The 16,759-nt window shown below is 46.0% G+C and overlaps 1 protein-coding gene across 2 annotated transcripts; it reads right to left on the bottom strand.

The window, feature by feature from the left end:
• Window positions 1–1,151: 1,151 nt before the first annotated feature.
• On the bottom strand, window positions 1,152–15,020 carry mntb (MAX network transcriptional repressor b). Of its 2 annotated transcripts, none has more exons than XM_084564614.1 (6): window positions 14,721–15,020; window positions 10,538–11,129; window positions 10,412–10,453; window positions 8,868–8,979; window positions 4,493–4,685; window positions 1,152–4,382 (listed from the first exon to the last, which is right to left on the bottom strand). In XM_084564614.1, exons 1-6 carry the CDS (start codon window positions 14,791–14,793, stop codon window positions 3,565–3,567), a joined length of 1,830 nt encoding a protein of 609 aa, XP_084420740.1. In that variant the 5' UTR covers window positions 14,794–15,020; the 3' UTR covers window positions 1,152–3,564. The 2 variants fall into 2 exon arrangements, with proteins under 2 accessions (XP_084420740.1, XP_084420741.1); XM_084564615.1 differs by having other exon boundaries at window positions 10,550–11,129.
• Window positions 15,021–16,759: the final 1,739 nt, after the last annotated feature.

Genomic DNA, 16,759 nt, shown 5'->3' with positions numbered 1-16,759 from the left:
ATATTGTACACATCACTGTAGTATGGGCTTCATCTTAAGTGAAGTATTTCCACACACTTGATGAACCACAACCTAGTGGGCTCCTCATCTGTCTTCTTGGAGGCGTCCGTGTTGTTGTCACGTGATCAGCGACTAGTCGACATGATGCTTAAAGTGTCATAGCAGTGAAGCCGACAAACTGACTCGTCGACTTGTCTGTACAGCCCCTAGTGTGAACTCAGGAGGGTTGAGTCTGCTGGAAAATGAAGAAGAACATTTTTTCTCCTCCGACTGAGACAACACTGAGTTCATTCAGTAGAACACTTGTCTGAATAAATGGCTTGCTTTCTTCCTCCATGTTTCTGTCCCTCCTAGAAAACCCCTTCATCTGACGTTTACCCCACGTGGGGCAAACATGCACAAAATGCATGAATTCATTCCAAACACACAGAAATAACCGGATCAAGTGGTTTTAGGAGCTAACATTTTCCGATTGAGCGGATTATCAAAGGCCTTCTGATCGGGCCACTGGGGCATTTTTCAGATTATTAGCGTTCCAAGGTGATTTGTTTAATAGTAACTGCTACGATGCAACACTGCCATCTAGAGGTCGTTGTAGATTTTACTATTGTTTTTAAATACGTACTTTTGTGTGTTTTCCTACTTATGAGTTGACTGTTTTTCTTTCATTTTCTATTTTTAATCGTTCATTTTTCTGTTTTGTAATAATAAAAACTAAAAAAAAAAATTTACAGTGTTGATAGTTTTTCTCGGGCGCCACAGTGGAAAAGGTGGTTAGCACGGATGCCTCACAGCGAGAAGGTCCCGGGTTCGAATCCATGGGATGACTGGGCCTTTCTGTGTGGAGTTTGCATGTTCTCCCTGTGTCTGCGTGGGTTCTCTCTGGGTACTCCAGCTTCCTCCAAGGACATATTCATTAGGTTCATTGGTGATTCTAAATTGGCCGTAGGTGTGAGTGTGAATGGTTGTCTGTCTCTTGGCCCTGTGATAGGCTGGCGACCTGTCCAGGGTGTACCCCGCCTCTCACCCCAAGACAACTGGGATAGGATCCAGCAGACCCTGCGACCCTTAACAGGAACAAGCGGTTACAGAAGATGAATGAATAAATGAATGATAGTTTTTCTTATAATCATGAGCACAGAAGCAGGATGTGTTGTAAATGTAATAAGATTTATTAAGAATCTTTATTATTTTATCAGCATAATTCTTCATCATTAATATGTTTTTTATTTATCATCATCATCATTGTTATCTTAAACAGTGGACAGTTAGATCTAAAAGGCAGCCCAAAGTGTACAGGCAATATATAACTTAAAACTTTCTCCATAGGGAAAACATTTGTTTTTATATTCATATATAATATCAATGTAGCATGAGGTCCAAGTGTCTGCCCACGTTATACAGTATTGTACATGGTCCCAAAAAAAAAATAAAAAATAAGAATAAAACAAGAAAACAAAACTTTTAAAAAACAAAACCTAAACGGCAATCTACATGCAAACCCACTTTTAAAGATGCCAAAACGTGCGTACAATCACAAATTTACAAAACTTTCATACGTACATACAAATATTACAAAACTCAAACTTAACATTAGACGTTATCATGTTATCAAGGAAAGAGCGACAGCCTTTTTTTTTTCTTTAACTTTTTCCACTCAATGTCCGCCTCACAAAATGAAAAAAACAAAAAAAAAAACAAATTTTTTTAAAAAACATAAACAAAACAACAACGAGGACAGTAAATCTTTGTCTCTTCCATTCGCTCATTGTGTCCGTGTTCTGCCAGAGTTGTCACAGTGTTTCAGGAAAACTGAGTTGAGGCACACACGATACCATAAATCACCTCTGTGTAGAAAAATAACCTGCTAGCTACACACACACACACGCACGCACGCGCACACACACACACACACACACTCCGTCATGCACAGGGCAAACTGTATTAACCCAAAAATAAAAAATAAAACAGAGCCATGCTACAGGTACGATAGGATTAGCTATAGTACAGAATATAAAACATATCGGATACGGTCACATATACGGACATAACATATAGAAACAGCAGAGGAGGAAAAGGAGCAGCAACACGGACTACATACACTGATGGGGGGGGGGTTCATGATTAGGCTGGAGAGATAGCTGGCTGAGAGGATGCGCACACATGAGATGAACGCACAACGAATCACAACACGTTTTCCTCTTTGAAATTAATTTCTCGTCTCTGTAGGATAAGATTTCCAAGATTATTCCTCGCCAAATCTTCTGAGCAGTTTCGCCACTGCATTTAATTAATTTTTTTTTTTCTATTCCTGATTTAGAAAAAGCCTGTGTTGTGGCAGAAGTTTGAGGTCTGAGGTGAAGCAGCAGAGGGAGCTGTTGCATTAGACTGAGAATGAAAACCGGCGTTAACAATCACTAACCACGGGGGGACTGAAGCAAAACCCATCACTGAATGTCTGAGAGCAGGATTCAGGCGTTTACACCGTGCAGACGACTTTTCTGCACAGTCTCGGTTTGGAAGGATGGTTTGAATGAACAAATCCCTCACGGCTCAGCTTTGGAATGAGCGGCGTGTTTCCAGAGCGCTCAGTTGTCCTTTCTGACTCAAACATCAGCAGCGAAAACAGATCTAATATGAATTAAATGACTCAAATGGACTGTAGGTGTTTGAGTCGCTTTGATTTACGTCTTTAATTGGACTAAAAATAGGAGTTTTTTCAGCGCAGGACCAGTAATCAAAGCTGGAGTGCACTTCCTGGATGAATAGCTGGAGTTCCTCAGACCTCAATCTGACTGAACTCTCATCTGCTAAAACTGGTTGCTCTACTTTTAACGTGTGGTACGGTCGCTGCATCTGTATGCTGATCAAACCGAGAATTCATAACCTTAATTCTTCTTCCTGTTTAACCGTGTTGCTCATAGCTCCACTGCTGCACACATGATCAGACATAACTATCCCTCCTTTACATTCAGTTTTATTATCGTGTTATCATCCACAAATTCTTTTTCCATCTACGGAGCGCTGTACTTCCCTCGTCCTGCTCTCAAACACGCCGGTGATGTTGTTCCACCGACACGTCCCACGTGAAATCTATCGGTGGGAAACGGACACATACTGTACCACTACAGTATCAGCCCAGCGACAGCTCTCTCCCGCGCGTTCTCCCTCAATGAGTGACTGACTAGTTAAGGTAAATCCTTGATGCCTGAGTGTGAAACTGAGCTTATTGTGTTAGTGCTTCTAGTCGAGAGGGAAGGAGAGGAGGAAGGAAGAAAGGTCAAACAGGGTTCCTGTCTTTGCAGAGGAGGCGAACGTCACAGTCTCGTGTTCACAAACAATGGCCCGACCCACCGCGTCTGCTTTAATGTTATTGTTCACAATCTAACAAGAGCTGTGTAGGAAATATCTCAGAGGATATTCATCACAAACTGTCTGAAAACAGCTGATGCTTTTTTTGTAATTTATCACCGTCGGAGAGTCTCTGCTATTGATTACTGACAGGACTGTCTCATTCTCCCGTCGTTCATTCATCAAGTCCATCTCATTTATTTTTTTACTATTTCAGGCCAGTTTGAGAGTGCTGACAGGAAAGGTTGGGACAGTAACCATGGTGACAGGGTTGAGGACAGTTGCCTGTCCAACCAGCTGCGGATGGGGGGCTAGTACAGCTGTTGGTTTCCCTAGCGACGTGCTCCCCTGGCTCACCATGGTCGCGCTGTTCACCTGGGCTCCGTTAGTGTTAGCTTGAGGGTTAGCCTGGACATGCGGTAGGGTGTGGTGGGTGAAGGTGTGGGTGATGTGGCCCACCATGGTCGGCTGGGACACCGACACGCCCTGGGGGTAGAGAGTCGGGATGTGGGACGTCAGAGGAGGTCCCAGGTGAGCAACCGGGTGGACGGTGATGTGTCCGATGGGCTGGGCGGTTATCGACTGGTGAGTGGCGGTGACTGGGACGGCCGGAGATACGCTGATCTGCTGAGGGGTGGAAGAGGTGGGGCCAGGCGAGGGAGCGATATGAGTCAGGTGTTTGTGATTGGCCGGAAGGGCGTGATTGACGGCCTGGATGACTGACGCGTGGGAGACGGCGGCGTGAGCGATGACGGTGGGCTGCACCTGCACAGCCGGGGGCTGAATGGGATGAGGCGGCGGCGGAGGGGGCGGACCCGGGGCCGGGGCGATCGCTTGAGGGAGAGGGGGACCCGAGGGGGAGGCAGCAGTGAGCACACCAGAGAGAGGCAGAGTGGCGTGCTGGATGGACAGGTGAGGGGCGAGGATCGGCTGCGCTTGCAAGATGGGAGGCGCTGGTTTGGTAAGGGGCGTCGGAACGGGAGGAGCAGGAGCTTCCTCGTCCATGTCCTGCTCATAATTGTCTTCTCCTTCTGTGGACGGGAGGAAAAAACGGTTAGTCGTCATCATCATCGTAACTCCACAGAGAGAGCGGAGAGGTTAAGTGAAACTAGATTTAACGCCAATCTTTGCGGTCATTTACCTGAGGCGGTGGACGTGGACGCCTGGTCGTCCTCCGGCTGGATAGTCTGTCTGAGGACTCTGTCGATCTCCAGGACGTCAATACACTGGCTGAGCTCGTTCTTCAGCTCGGCCAGGCGCTGCTGCATAGCAATCTTCTCTCTGGCCAAACGCTCCATCTCGTGCTCGTACTCCTTCTCCTTACGCTTCAGAGTCTTCGAGGGGGAAGAAGAAGAAGAAGAACAGAGAAGAAGGAGACGATTGTTATTACATGTAAAAACAACGTCAAATGTCAAGTAGGAGCTTTTATTCCACAGGCTTCTGTCTACATAAACAAATAAATCCTTATTTCTGATTCACTGCCGTTAAATAAACTGAATGGATGTTTTCAGTAAGAGAGTTTGAGTGGAAATAGAGGGGATTACACAACCCTCAAATACTGGGGATCAATTTGAAGAGGGAGAAAGAGATTTTATATGTAGCAACAATTAGCTTTAAATAGTCACAGTCCAAAGAGCTGACATCTTAGCACCCACGCTATCCCAGTTTCACACACTGCCATTTAATTAAGATCCTCCCATTTCCTGGATCTGACGCCTGTTTCCGAGGAAGCGGGGTCAGACAGTGGAAGAAGAAAAAAAAAAAACTCCCTGCTGTGCATCCAATCACTCTGAGTCATCGTTAACCCCGGATTACTGTGATCTGACTTAATTAATAACAGTATTAATTCCTAACACCGTGTCGTCGGGTGCCGAGTAGAAAGCGTGTGTTTGTAACATGAAATGTGCAAAGAGATGCGACGGGACACAGAAACGGAAAGGAAACTTTGTGGAAAGATTTCGAAAGCGAGAAAGAGAGCGAGAGAGCACGCTGAGCTTTCCTCTGCCCCACCACACCGTTTCTGTGACCCAGTTTCGGTGTGGGTCAGCTGATGCATGAAAACCAAACAGTGCGAGAGGCTAAGGACATTAACGCAGATTACTAGGGAGGAATGAGAGAAGGGGGAGGAGGGAGAGGGGGGGGGGAAGCTGAGGGTGAAAGAGGGCAGGGGATGTAGAGGTGGGAGAAGAAGGAGCCTTAAGAAAGGATTTGTGTTTGGAAACGGAAACAAGTCAAAAGATCGATTTCATTATAAAAACTAAACATCCAGTCGAGTTGTTGAACAGTCAACAAGAATACTGACAATGCACAGAAAGAAAATAAGGCTGCAAATACAAGAGAGAAGACGGGCATACAGGGACATGGGACCCTTCAGCAAGCAAAGCTGTTCAGTCTCTGCAGACACGTGGCGCGGCCTCACACCACTTTCCTCGCCGCAACCAGTCCAGACCTGCTGAACTCTTCCTCCATCACTTTATCGCTCAACATCTCTCACCCAACACCCGCCACACAGTGAGCCTTTCTCCCCCCCCCATCGTTGTATGGGAGTTGGTGAATGAAGAGAAGGTGGTTTTTGGTAATCACCAAGAATCAGACACAAATCAAAACGACGTCCAGACATCTGAGAGCACAGCTGTTGGCTCTGATTAGCAGAAACTTTCAGACTTTTCCGGACAAGTCCACGTTGTTTTCTCGCCTTTGATTTCGTGTGTGTGTGTGTCTCTGAATACGCTCCACGATGCACAAGCAGCAACACGACTAACTCATACAACTGATTTCCTGAGCCGGCTACAACTGCGTCTGAAGTGCCTCCGCGAACATCAATTCAAGGTCCTCCCCATAAAAACCTAGACACCATTATTCCTGCAGTAAATCACCAAGGAAACAGCTGCCACCCATAGCCGTTTCCTTGGCAACCTCATCTGTGAGGATTTGGCAGCTCGACCAGTAGTTTGTAAGAAAAAAAATAAAAAAAACACAAGGAGCGATCTAATTGGGTGGAAGCGTTAAGGGCAATTACATATAAGGAGTGATGTGACTGGACGTTCGCCAGTCGGGGGTGCTTTGGATCGGTTACATCCCCCTCCTCCTCCTCCTCTTCCTCCTCCATCCTACGCTCTCCCTCTCCTCATACTCCCCCATTCATCGCTCCCTCGACACCCTTCCCCCGTTTTTTTTTTTTACCCTCCACCCCTGCTTAATCTATGGATCCTTTATCCTTGCCCTTTCAACGCGTCCTTTTCTAATGAAAAAGGTGAAAATGAGTGTGAAAGTGAGATGACATTTTCTCTGACAGGTGCCTTCGCCTTAATCAGACATGCATCTGCTGTCTCACACGAGGACACGACAGAGACAAAGAGAGTTAACCGCAGTAACATCCGACGGGAGTGAAAGGAGCCATCGGCGCTCCATCTTCCACAGTCATTGACAAAAAGACCGATACAACCAGAACAAGATTGGTTTAGCCTTCGTCACCCCCCCCCCCCCCCTCACAAACACTCCCCGCGTTGCAGGCGGACGCGACGAAAAACGGACTCGACTACGGAGCCCTGGCCACCTGCCGCGGTTACCAAGGGTGACACAGAACGAGACGGGGCCGATATGGCGAGGAGCAAAGGTTGAGGCAGACAAAAGAAAGGCTGATATAACTGTTGCAAAATCTGCATCGAGGCCCACTGTTATTACCATGGAAACGCTGCTGCTGTACCGCTAGAGTAAGCGGTACCTGCCGCCGCCCCCCTCCCTCCCTCCCTCCCTGCCTGCCTCCCTCCCTCCCCTCCCTCCCTCCCTCCAGAAGTGCAGCGCGATGGTAACGTCATCGGGCTTGTGCGAGCCATGTGCTCAGATCTCACATGGCTCAGGGAGAGGAAGAGAGAGAGGCTGAGGTTGACAGGTTTACATGAGGAGAGGTGACGAGAGAGGGAGGAGAGCAGGGTTACATGCGCGCTAGCATCCCTGTTATGAACGGGTTTTTTTAAAAGCATCTGCTGCACATTTTCCTGCTTTTGTGAAATCTGGACAAAACAAAAGATACTGTGACATATGTACGTCACAACGTGGTTTCTTTGAGGACAGAGACAGAAAACTGGAAACGATCTTGCAGGGGCGTGAATAACCAAACTACTTACGCACATTTAAACACTCATCTATAATAAACGGCTCCAACTATAGCCCAGGTCAGATGAGAAGGCATTCAGCTTCACTTTCTCAATAACAGCGGTTAATAAAACAAATGACAAACAAACAGGTCCTACTGAAAGCTGATCATAATCACTAGTCAAGTCACTGTCAGTGGGTGGGATATTTTAGGCAGCAAGTGAACATTTTGTCCTCGAAGTTGATGCGTAGGACGCAGGAAAAAACTGGGTAAGTGAATAGATTCATGCGACTTTGAAAGGGGGAGCGAGTGTAATGGCCGGGCTAGCTCCTGCGGGCTGTTCCCTGTCTGCAGTGGTCAGCGGCATCTATCAAAAGAGGTCCAAGAAGAAAGCGGTGAACCGTCGACGGGGTCACGGGCAGCCGAGGCTCGTTGATGCCCGGCGTCGCCTGAAACACAGACGAGCTAATGCAGCTCAGATTGCCGAGCGGATAAATGCTGATTCTGATATGAAGGTATCGGGAAGCACACTGTGTTTGTCTTCTGCATCACATGGAGGCATCAGGATGCAAGGGACAGCCCCTTGCTGTTGCCATGGGGATGTTCAAATGGTGGTACGTGTAAATGTAACATCCACATAAAGGAGATCATCAACGTCATTGACTTGTAGCCGTGTGTCTACTAGACTGAAGATTATTCTGTAGCCCACAGAAACACCTTCACATGTCTCGCTGCCTAATTTAACTTGCACTAACTTTCCAAACTCAAAAATTTTGAGGCGCCTACTTCCTCTGCTTTGACAGTAGCTCCAGGCGAATACTCATCTCTGCCGAAATCCTCCCTCATCTACTTTTGTAGATTGAAAACTCACCTTTCCAGGCTACATAGCCCCCTCCCCCTCAACGAGCTCCATCCTTCTCGTTACTCAACTACAGCATGATGCAAATCTTTCCCAACAACAATACTTCCATATTATTTAGTTCTTGGAACAGACAGTTCCTTTTCTACTTCATGCTGCAGTCACTACAGGGTGGAGGTGCTCAACATTTCAACGGGATAAGCACAAGGTTCATGCAGACTAATGTTCTCAAGAAAAGTGTGGAATAAAAAAAAAAAAAAACGTTGTTACACTGCACAGACGCAGAAGAAGACTGGATATATTCATCACTTTCTTATAGGATGACTCAACGCCATTTGCCATATCATAGTCACAAGACTAACTAAACAACACAAAACGGTTTAACGGAAAACAAAACAGTCATTGTGCATCAATTACTCTGGACAAAAGTCTTTGCTGTTCCCGGAGCGAAACAAATCAATTCAGAACCAGAGGAAAAAAAGATGAAAAACAAGAAGCGGGGAAGTATCCAAGACACCGTGGGCCACAACAATTTGGAGATTGTATGGAAACCCTCCTTACCTGTATGTAACGCAGAGCGCTGCGGAGAACACTGAGGTTGGAGGTTTTCTTCTCGTCAACATTGGGAACGTTCTTCTTCAACGTCTCAAAACACTCTTTGAGGTGCGCTCGCCTGAGCAGTCAGAAATGAGAGGTCGAACATTAGCTTCAGAGGCTACAACCAAGGAGTTGTCATTTAAAGAGACCGCACAGCTCAAATGTTTCATGCTTGAGGAAGGATTTCATGGTTTTCTGATTAGTTGGAGAAATGCAATGACCTTTAAGGTAAAGACACACCAAATCAACATCAAAGAACTACCGGCAACGGAGGCCGACAGCGTCGACGACGCCCATGTCTGAGCCAAAAAAGGTTGCACTTGAACGCACCACAAAGACTACAATCCAGGAAATTACTTTACCGGGAAAACCAGAAGCGCCACGACTAGCAAGAAAGCTAGATAGCAAGGAAGAACAACAGAGCTGAATCATTTAAATCACAGCTGATCAGTTGGTCTACAGTTCATTTATTCTAGATCATTGTGATGTTGCGAAGGTACTTATGTATTTAAATGAGATGAAGATGTAAAACAAGAAAAACCTTAGCCCTAGGAGTTTTTGTTTAATTTCATCACTTCTATTTAACTTCTTGTGCTGAACAGCCAATCAGAGTGATCTCCTCCTTCAAATGCTTTTTAAACATAGTGAATCGTCTGGTGACAGGGGGCCAAGTAGCGGCCAGGTGAAGGACACCAGAATAAACTACGGCCACAGATGTTCACCAAGAGCCCGACACCAGAAAATGGCCGACCGTCAGCTTATTGTGCACGGTCCTCATGATAAACTTTCATTACTCAAACTACCGTATATTCCGGACTATAAGCCGCTACTTTTGTCACTTGCTTTGGACCCTGCGGCTTATACAACGGCGGATGGATTTTTACAGCTAACGGTCACCAGGGGCGCACTATCATGTCATAGACGACGACACGAGGATTAAGAACTGACTTTTCTGGTATAGTAGGCTGGTTATTTTGATACAGTAAACGGCCGTGTTACTGCACCTTTACTGCTGTGTTGGCTGTTTTCGAAAAAGATGCTGGTTATTTTGTTGAGCAGCCGGGTTACTGCACTTTTGCTGCCGTGTTACAGGCAAGCACTTTTACAAACGAATTAAATTTAGCCATTTAACGTTATTGCCTCGTCAAGCGTTGTAAGCTTTGTTTTTTGTTATACTGCACTACTACGGTACTATGACTGCAGGAAGTGCGCTAGGAGCTCACCGTTGTATTATGTGTGCACTGAAGTTTGATCGATTGATTTTTTGTTTGATTGATCGAAAGATTTATGTTTGTCAAATGTAAATAAATGGGACACTTTGCGTTTCCAAACAGTCATTTCTGTCCCGACAATCCCCTCCGTGGTAGAAGAAACCCTTACGGTAATTAAACATTAAAACACCAGCGGCTTATATTCAGGTGCGGCTTATAGTCCGGAAAATACGGTACTTTTTGTTTTTCTGATGATTTAGCACCTACAATGGAGACTATCACATTATTACAACTGACCTGTTCTTCTCCAGCTTATTATGCACCTCTCTGGTCCCGGCCCTGGGAGAACAAAATAAAGAACACAATCAAACACAACCACAAACTCAGCTATGCTCTTAAATCAGCTTGAACATACACACTCACACACAAACTGACCCTCCTGGTCTCTTCTTGCCATCCACCCCCCTCATGTCGTCCATCGTCACTCCGTTGGGCCGTGGCTGTGATGTGGGTGGAGCTTGATGGGGGGCTAGTGCATGTTGAGAGCCAGACCCGTTAGTGCTGATGGAGGTCGGGTACTGGAGCTGAACCTGAGGCTGTGAATGGTTTGGCTTTACACCAACCAGCTGCGGACTACTTTCCACCTTCATCTGGGAAGCGCACAGCAGGTGACGAGGCGGCGGCGCCGGCTGCTGAGGGGAGGAAGCGTTCTTGGCCGGCGGGGAGCCGTTGAGCGTCGTGGCCGCCGCGGCAATCGCCGTTGTGAGCGGCAGGGGCGGGACCGAGGGCGTAGCGGTGACGACTGGGACCATTGGGATGACGGCGATGGGGACTTGAGGAGGCGGGAGCGAGGGGGGAGGAGGGGCTGGAGGGTGAGGCGGCGGTTGGGGGTGAGCGTCATCGCCCCAAGCGATGTGATTGGCTCTGACGGGTTGAGGCGACGCAGTCACGAGCTCCACGCATCTCGACTCCGCCTCCCTGTGAATGAGCTCCTTCTCTTTGCGCTGCTCTTCCTCTGCAGGAAACATAAAACAAATTGCTAAAGTGAAATGATGGACGACAAAGGATAACGACATCAGTTCAGATTTTTTTTTTTAAAATATATCATGACTGAGCATTTCAGTAGAGTTGTGTTGCATCAGCCATACTTTGACAGTCCCATTACAGTCAGTGGGTCAGGCTAAATAATAATAATTTAGTTTTTAATGTAATATATCATTAACACAAGAGCCAAACAATATAAAACTCATTACGTAATGAAGGATCTTTTCTGTATATCTGTATATCACAACATAGTTTTATTGTTTCGTTATAGAGCAAAGAACTAGAGACTAAACGATTTATTAATGTTGAATCTTTCTATTTTGGGAAAAGATGTATATACATATTCTAACAAATCTTTAATCTAACCCTAACTCTAGCCACAACTAATTGACATATGATTCTGTAAAAATGCCAGGAAATACCCAAAGCACGGTCCACAACTTTTTTGTAACTCCTAGATTTAGTAAATGCCCGAAATCCCCAAATATTCAGAGGTGACATAGATATAAAGTGCTTTAATATATAGCAGAGAAACAAGAGAAACTGTCAAACTAAAGAATCTGTAACCACAGAAAGATCAACTTGTTTTAATCAACTGTTTCAGTTCTATTTAATCTATTGAGATCTTGTCTAGTCCCGCTAAGAAAACCGAGTCTGTTGTGTTGTCTCACAGAAATAGGTAATCATGTGATTTTCATTCATTTTTTCCCCATTTGTAGCTCTCATATTTATAAAAAAAACTAAAACAAAAAACCTTCTACTTCTACTGGTCACTTTATATTTTTAACAGGTTACTTTATATTTTAACATAGTTTATAGTTGTATGAAAGATTTTAATTCTAGTCACTTTCTATTTTTTTATATAGCTTTTGTATTGTATGTTCAATGTATGTTACTGCTACTGGATGCTTGAATTTCCCTCGGGATTAATAAAGTATCTATCTATCTATATATCTATCTATGTGTCTATATATCTTTTTCACTGCTTGGCTACGATCAGAAGACATGTGAACATATTAATGATTAATAACACCAACATCAAGGTAGCACTGTCCATAAAGGAGGCCTGACTTAAGTGCTTCCCAATTCTACAAAGTAAAAAAAAAAAACAGTATCACGAGGGCCGTATTTAACTAAAAAAAAAAAAAAGGACTTTGCGTCATGTAGAGAAGAAGCGAAAGTGTTACTTAATGCTCAGCCGTCGCGTTCCTATTTTGTTGGAGAAGATCTGTTGCTGTGTGTTGGCGTTGCGCTGGTTTGAGGAAACCCTGGGATCTTCTCTTTCTAACGTTGCTGTTTCCATGGTAACAGAGGGCTTTCCACATTAGTTCGAGTCTGTCGGCTACGGTGTGCAGTAACTACTCACTCACATCGTTCAGTTTGTGTGTGTGTGTGCCTCTGCAACACTGGTTTTCTTTCATTTATTTCTTGGCTTTTGTCTGCTTTCTGTTTCCTTTTCACTGTGTTGTTGTCATGGTGCCAACTCGAGCTGACCCGACTCGGTGGCTCCTTGACAGCCGGTCCTCTGCCGCTGTTGGTCGGACGCCCTGACGTAGCCCCCGGGGCTAAAAGCATGCTTAAACGCTGGAGCGGTCCAAACACGGCGCAGACTGAGGGGTGTTCCCTCCAGACGGGAAACGCACACACACACACGCAGACACAATCGATGTCGTTATTTCCCTCTCCCCCCCCCCCCCCCCCCACGGGTTTGATTCCCACTAATATTGGGAATTCTGTGTATGGGCTTGTGTTTAACATACAAATAAAATGGGCATCTATTATGACAAAGTGATTTGGGACAGTGATGGGGCCAAGACTTGCCAAAACATTAGGTACACTAGTGGAAACGAATATATTCTAATATAATAAGAACGTGAGTTTTACAATACAAGAAGTACCAAGGGAAGAAAAGAGGTAGCGAAGGTTGAATTAACAACATTGACATCTTAAATATCATCAATATTGACACCTTCAGTTGGCGTATTGCTCTTGATAAAAACTAATACTATTATGGCACGATTTAATAATAAATAAGTAACATTTATGAGATGTGGCTCGGTATACATACGGTATATACGGCATACACTAAGTTTGTTGGTTCATATGACCTATAGACTCTATATACAGCCAATGGTCTGACCAGTGAGTGAACGTTAAATTCCACAAAAGATCAAAATAGAAAGTGAAAGGTCTTATTAATATCAGCTGCTTTAACCGTGTGTCCCAAATGGTTAATCCAGCTCTTGTAGTACAATCCACCGGGCTCCTTATTGCCAAGCGCACGCAAACGTAAATTACATAACTTCTGCATTGAGAGAGGCCGGGGGTGAGGACGGAGCGGGGAGTTGCCCAACTTACCCCCCCCCCCAACCCCTCCCCTCTCTGTCTCTGACCCGCCACTGTCAAGTAGTCTGAATGGGAAGGGCGGGGACGAGGAATGAGTGTGCGTGTGCATGCGCGTAGGTGTGTATCCATGGCGAGGAAGGGGGTAGTGTGCACGTGGTCGTTGTGGGCGGACCCTAGCACGCGGTAGGGTATGTGTGGGGTGGGGGCTGGTTTGTCTGACACGTCATCGGAGGGCAGAAGCACAAAAAACAACCCCCCTCCTAATACCCTCCTCCCCTCTCTTTCTCCTTTCACCTGATCATTGACCAACACGTCGATTGATAACCGATCGGTTTCAAAGAGAAGAAAATCCCGCGAGGTAGTGTTTATTAATAAGCTCACGCACGCACGCACACCACCGCGATTGGGACTGGTTGAGCGCGTGAGGGCCCGCCCCAGTGTGTGTCATAAGATAGCTGAGCAATGTCAGGGTATTATGTAAAGAGCAGCCTCTGCTCGCCACCGCCCTGCCGGGGCTCGACGGACACAAAAAAAAAAACTGGGGCAAATCGATCCAGAGAAGAGGAGCTCTTTTATAACCGACGTTAAAAAAAAAAAAAACTCACATCATCACCATTTAATTTCCATTTGTATGAATTACACACGTGATTCAGGATTTAAATGTGTGTGATACAGATATAAAGCGCGCATTCATTCACATTTAAGAGCTCGATGGGATGGATATTTAATATATGGATCAGTTTCTGACAGGAACTCCTCTGTAGCTCTTTCGTGCACACACACACACACACACACACACACACGCACACATATACACGCGCGCGCGTACGGTGAGTCACTGGTGTTGAAACTGTGACACATACACACACCGAGAGCGCGCAAAGTAGTTCAGAATAACAACTTTCAGCGTTTCCGCATTAAATGAACACACTGTGTGCAGTAACTACACACTCAGGCTCGGTGGTAGTTTGCAGTGAGCCGCTTTTTTTTTTTTTTTTTTGTGTGTGTGTGTGTGTGTGTGTGGCGAGAACCCAGTGAGATAAACAAAAACCTACAAACGTTTCCGCTCCCCATAGGCGGGTCGGTTAAAAATGCAAGTCCAGCCTTTGGTTACTAATGGGACTCGCTTCCCCAAAATGCAGCTTGGGACTCGGCTCGGGTTGTTGGTGGTGGTTGATTTATTCAGCGCGGTGTCCCGGTCTGAGGTTCAACTTACCACGTGTGATCTGTTGTTGCTGGGCTTGCCATTCCAGGTATCTGGCCGCCTCCAGAAGTGTATCGATGCTCATTGCGCGTAAAAAACCCTCACGGCAGGAGACCCGGTGGCCCGGGACGGAAGGAGGAAAAAGACCGAGGGGTAGGTAATGTCCCGGTAGTAAGCGCTGCGTGCACGGTGTTCACACCCGCACGCCTGAGCCGTTGGTGCCCTGCGTTTCTCCTGAAAGCAGTCTGGCAGTTTTTAATCCGGCCGCACGGAAAGTAGATCCTCGCATACGTAAAAAATAGGATTGCAACAAGATGGCGATGCGAGCACGGGAATACACACAACAAGGCGAGTCGTGTTCTGGTTAAGACCCGCCCCTCCTGGATTCCTGCCCCGCCCTGTTACTACGGCCTCCGACAAAACCCGGTGACCGCACTACTCCGTGTTCCTCCGCGCTGCCAGCCGTTACACGCTCCAAAACGTAACGTTTACTCGCACAGCAGTCGCCGCAACCTCCGTTAAACGCCCCGTGGATAAACGGACTCCCCGTTGCGCCGGTGTATTTCGGTGCGATTCAAGCACCGGAAGTCCCGTTAACGTCAACGGCGCTCCGTGTTTTCGGTCGCGCAGTTGGCCCGCAGCGCATGAAGACCGAGCAGGCGCCGACGAGCCAATCAGCGCTCAGAACAACAAGGCATGGTGCTGGTCCACATGGGCACCCGCCCGGCCCGAGCGCGGCTCATTTGCATGGCGAGAGCGTGACTGGCCACCCTGCTGTCTCGGGATCAGAGCTGTCAGTCAAACAGTAAAGGGGCGGGGCTTAGCACACTGCATGTGGGTGAAATGTGCAGTGATTATTGTTCAATAGATTTATGATGAAGGACTTACTTCATAATTAATCAGGATCTATTTTACACCACAAATGGCGAAATGGGGAAAACAAATGCACTCTAATATAATAGTTCTGTCCTATAGTCCATTAATATAATAATAGTCCCTTAATAACTGTTATAATGACTAAAACTGACGTAACATGTCTTGGTAACAACACCATACAATTCAAAAGTACTTCAAACCACAAAGTCTCAGGTTTAAAAATTAGATATGTATTACATTGTAATTGCGGTTTAAATCTTTTCATAATTATGTATTTAAGCATCTCACCTTTCTTATTTTCATCTCATACCCGCTCCTATTGTCTCTGTGACCACTTGTTCCTTCTCTTTGCTATTGTGGATTTATATATCTGCTTCTTTTATTGCACACTGTGACAACTGTGTTGTACATCAAGTGAGGTAATGACGGTCCATGCTGCACATCTCTCTCAGGGGGGAAACTAAATCTTATTTAAATGTTTTGATTACATTTCAGTGGTGTGTTCTGTCTGATATAATGTATATACGGAGGTGCACATATGGAGTCATATGCGTGGCTGCATGGTAACAGTCTTTCATTGGACGCCGCTCAGTCGTATATATCCTCCGCCACATCACAGGGTATGACAGCCTCGGCCAATCAAAACAGCAGCTCAGAAGTAAATTAGAGCTGCCTCTGTCATGCCGTGCACCCTGTCTGCACATACAAACCTACTAACACCATTACGATCCAGGCCGATAAGCTACAAATGAGGTTTGAATGGGGGAAAAAATGACACTCGGGATGGTAAGAAATCAATGCAGTTGAGATAAGGTGGGAGTGTTTTTGCAACAGGCTGAGACTGTATGAGAGGAAATGAATCAGGCGGAAAAAGAGGAGGAGAAGAGGGATGAGAGAGCTGCTGCAGCACATGGTAAGCACATGAGCTGCATGAAAAAAGCGCTCTATAGGGGTGGATGCATTTACAGGGAAAAAAGGAGGAGGAGGATGGGGGGGGGGTGGTCTTGGAGACACATAGAAGGTGGGAGGGATGAGAAGAAGGGACGGGCTGACCCAGTTAGAAGTGCTGCATCACTAGTGGATCTATAGATCAGAGACAAAGAGGAAGGGATGCAACACTGGAGACTTTACAAAGAGAACAAAAGACATGATAATTTCTACATCTCCTAATTATA

This window comes from Chelon labrosus (genome assembly GCF_963514085.1).
Source record: "Chelon labrosus genome assembly, chromosome: 17".
Classification (NCBI taxonomy): domain Eukaryota; kingdom Metazoa; phylum Chordata; class Actinopteri; order Mugiliformes; family Mugilidae; genus Chelon; species Chelon labrosus.
Note: the sequence above shows the minus strand (reverse complement) of the source record. Positions and strands in the feature narration are given on the sequence as shown.